The sequence below is a fragment of the Dipteris shenzhenensis genome, chromosome 29, assembly GCF_047967505.1.
Source record: "Dipteris shenzhenensis isolate YYH24624 ecotype China chromosome 29, Dip_SZ_1.0, whole genome shotgun sequence".
Classification (NCBI taxonomy): Eukaryota; Viridiplantae; Streptophyta; class Polypodiopsida; order Gleicheniales; family Dipteridaceae; genus Dipteris; species Dipteris shenzhenensis.
Genome location: NC_141624.1, coordinates 9964150 through 9967910, shown reverse-complemented (window position 1 = coordinate 9967910; position 3761 = coordinate 9964150). Strand labels below are relative to the sequence as shown.

The 3761-nt window shown below is 40.8% G+C and overlaps 1 protein-coding gene across 1 annotated transcript; it reads right to left on the bottom strand.

Annotated features, from left to right (window-relative positions):
* Positions 1–1459: 1459 nt before the first annotated feature.
* LOC147882416 (abscisic acid 8'-hydroxylase CYP707A2-like) lies at positions 1460–2568 on the bottom strand. The gene is made up of 3 exons (XM_087400238.1): positions 2354–2568; positions 1890–2214; positions 1460–1696 (listed from the first exon to the last, which is right to left on the bottom strand). The coding sequence occupies exons 1-3, from the start codon at positions 2566–2568 to the stop codon at positions 1460–1462; spliced, it is 777 nt and encodes a 258-aa protein (XP_087256364.1).
* Positions 2569–3761: the final 1193 nt, after the last annotated feature.

The window sequence follows — 3761 nt, the reverse complement described above, 5'->3', positions numbered from 1 at the left end:
TTTTTTTTTTTTGGGAAAATAAGTGTGTTGAGTGTCGAAACATGACGACCCGGAAGGGTCACTAAGACGGTCCGGAAGGGTCATTAAGAAATATGTAAGATAGCATGTATGATCAACGGAAGGGGTTTTATATTTCTATGGAGTTACACAAAATATATATACATACATAAGAGGTTTATCAATTCAAAAAGTGAAACTTTTCATACTAAGGGATATTTTAATCTTAGATTATAAAATTTCGTAGGGAGAGGTTTTTTTTTTTACCCTTTGATCGCACGTGCTATATGGGGTTTTTACACGGTTGCCCCCCCCCCCTTGCGAGCATGACGACTATACTCTCTTTGTGATAATATGGTCCTAAATTATAAGAATTTTTATTTGCTAATATTATTTCATTGAGTTTTTCCTCTAAGTGTCCATATTCATATGTGCATCACAATGAGATCACAATTTGGAAGGGTTTCCATATGATCATTCCATTGATATAATTTACTTTCGATTATTCCAATGATCAAGTTCAGGAAAGATCTTGATGACTTAACAAACCATGAGTCAAGGAGGGATAATAACTTTTTTTATTTACAGGACTCTTCTACATCTACCTTGTTGTTGAACCAAGTTGTAAATCGCCAAAGGCTATGGGCTTATGCCCTAAAAGTCGGCTAATTTTTGTAACAGGTCTTTCTTTTTTGGCCTGACCAGCCACAATTAATACATTCACCATTTAATCAAAAAAAAATCTCCAAATTGTTGGGAGCACATCGAGAAGATAAGAGCAATATAAATAATCTTGTTAGATGCTTACTATTAGATCACTTTATGTACTCTTGTTATGTGCATATTATTGGATGACTTTATGTATATGGGAAAAGCCCACCTTGGGATTTTTCCGTACGTCGAGGGCCTCGCGAAGGCCTTGAAAGTGACCTGCAAACTTGCCTCTGTGATTTTACAAGGTGATAGCAATCTACAACAGTACTTCCAGCAGCTAAGCCAAATTTTTTACGTTGATTTTGGCATGCGAGTGCACAGATCTCAACTTCCTCATAGGAAGTACCAATAATCAAACAGCTGAAATTAAATTCCAACCACGGACCTTGACGCAATGATCTTGTTAGTTGCTTAACTTAGCAAGCATAATGAAGGAAGGAAAAGTTTATATCGTATCACTTTCCTTTATGTCCACTTTTGTAAGAGATCTAGAAGCCTTGGAAGATCTACAACCTCAAAAAATTTGTGCTCTATGTTTGTGATGATGACCCTAGTACCATTATGGAGTCCTTGGATCTATTCCTGGCCAGCACTAGAGCGTTTTATGAAACTCTAAAATCCTACGAAGCCATATGGCACATTAAGCCATTAGATAACTAGCCTATTATTGGCTACTTACAATAGCCCCTATATTTAGCAGCGTTGGCTAATTACAATAGCCCCTATACTTAGGGGTGGGCCAATATATTTAAAGCCCGTTCCCGTGTAGCTCCACCGTAGCAAAAATGCCCAAAAATGCCATAAGTCTTCTACGCTTGTAAGGTTCCCACAAATGGCTCCGAACATCCAATACACCGCCTCGGTGGAGACGGAGGATTTGGCTCTCCACTCGAGCATTACGGGGCTGTGCTGGAGTCAGCCAATGGTACCTCAAGGCTTCGCTGATTTCCAGGTTTGTTTCTGCGTGGGAACCTTCTCTTAGGAGCTGGGCGAAGCATTCTAGTTTATTCAATTTCTTAGAAATAGACATTTTGCATACATGTATTGACGTTTGCAAACTCTCTCTGTGTCTAAATGTCTAAATGTTGACTCAATTTATTCTTTTTTTGTGAGAATGACTCAATTTATTCACGATATGCTTCTGCTCAATATGCCAGAACACCCTTAGATTCGCTTACCCGGGTGACATCGGTTTCCAAATGCCGAACTTCTCCCACATGCCAGTTCGTGAGAGTACTCAGGGCGATGTCCTCAACTCGCTCCACGTAATTCTTAACGGACTCGATGCCAAACACTTCGTTCGTAACCTTGCGGATACGCTGATGCTCATAGCCGCGAACAGACAGAATCGATCGCTCGCCCATAAACATCTCAACGTTTGCTAAGTGAGCACCATCGAAAGTCTGATTACCTGAAAGAAAGACCTTCTTTGCCGCCGCGATGCCAGCAACATAAATACACGGCTTTCCGAAAAGGTGGGTTTTAATTATCTCGGACCCATATCTGTGAACAACACAAGAACTCCGTCGATTACCCAACGAAACGTCGTATGAGCTCCAGATGGTCTTATTACTTATGGAAATCTGTGCTTCCAGGCGAGGGATGATGGAGAAGCTTTGTATAAGGTAAGTAAGTAAATGACCTGCTGTGACGCTCCTCCGAGAAGTCGTAAAGTCGCCTGGCCCTTGCAGCGGCCATGAACTGGAGCGTTTCTCCGATGAAAGGCAAACCCAAAGAACCCGGAGGGAGATCTTTTCTGCGAAAGGACGCGGTCGATTTCCAGTAGAGCGCGGCAACGAGGATAATGGCGATGAAGGTGGCAGCAAGGGGAGCAAGGTCAGGGAATAAGAGCTCCATTGTAGATGGAGGGAGTCAGGAAGTTGGGGGGCAACGAGGGAGTGGAGTGCATCAGTTTTTCATATAGAGGTTCCCTTTGTCTTCTTTATAAGTTGCATATGCCTCGAGGTTCCACACAATAGATGCTTTTTTTCATTTGGCCCATTCATAAATTTCTATCAACAAAAACAAGGTGAATGATAATAAATCATTCATAAGGCCTGCCAAAGATCCGAATAGCGAAAGAGGGCGGAGATGATGAATTGAAAGGGATGAGGAAGAGAGAGAGAGAGAGAGAGAGAGAAAGAGAGGGGCCCTGAAAATGTGGAGGAGCAAAATAGCAAGTAAAAATCATGATTTTTTTTTTTAAAAGGCCATTTTCACCTTCGCCTTCACTTGGGCCTCCCTAGCCAAAAAGTGAAGCATGATGGCCAGAAAGGGATGTGGAAAAGGGAAAGAGAGGAAAAATGCAAATGCAAATTCAAATTTAAACGAAAACATGAAAAGAGAGTCTATAAAAATAAATAAATAAATAGGTATTTTTGCTTCTACTAAGCGTTGCCTTCACTAAGGCCTCCTCGTGGCAGGCCAAAAACATCACTCATACCTACTTTATATGAAAAATTAAAAAAATTTATCCAATTCACCTTTTTTACTTCGAGGGATTTTGAAGGGATTTAAAATCCACTGGAGAGTTTTAAATCTGTCTAGCACCGATTTTTTAACCGGGTTCGACTGCAAGGAGTTACTACGCGGTAAATCCATATACCGCACGGTAACCTGAAAAAATACCTTGCGGTATTCTTATTGTCTATATAAAACTCTATGCCCTCATCGTACAATTTGCATTCCCATGATTCTAAGACTACTTGGAGTCTCGAGAAGATAACAAAAAAGGTAAACACCTTTGGGATTGAAGGAGAGGAAAAGAAGGTACTTACATAACATGGATGCATTAGCACCCACTGGTGGTGCTAGAAAGAGGAGAGTCCGGGCTACAAGGTTGGTTATCAAATGTTCCAATGAGATTACACTCTTTTGTGCTACACTGTTTGTGACTAAATTTTTATTATGTTCTTCTTTAGGAACTTCATGGAAGATGTGATGGGAAGAATGGACAGGGATGATATTGACTGTTCATATGCTCTAGCTAGTTTATTGAAGTCAAACGATGTCATTGGGATACTAAGGGACCCAAGACACAAGCGCCTACA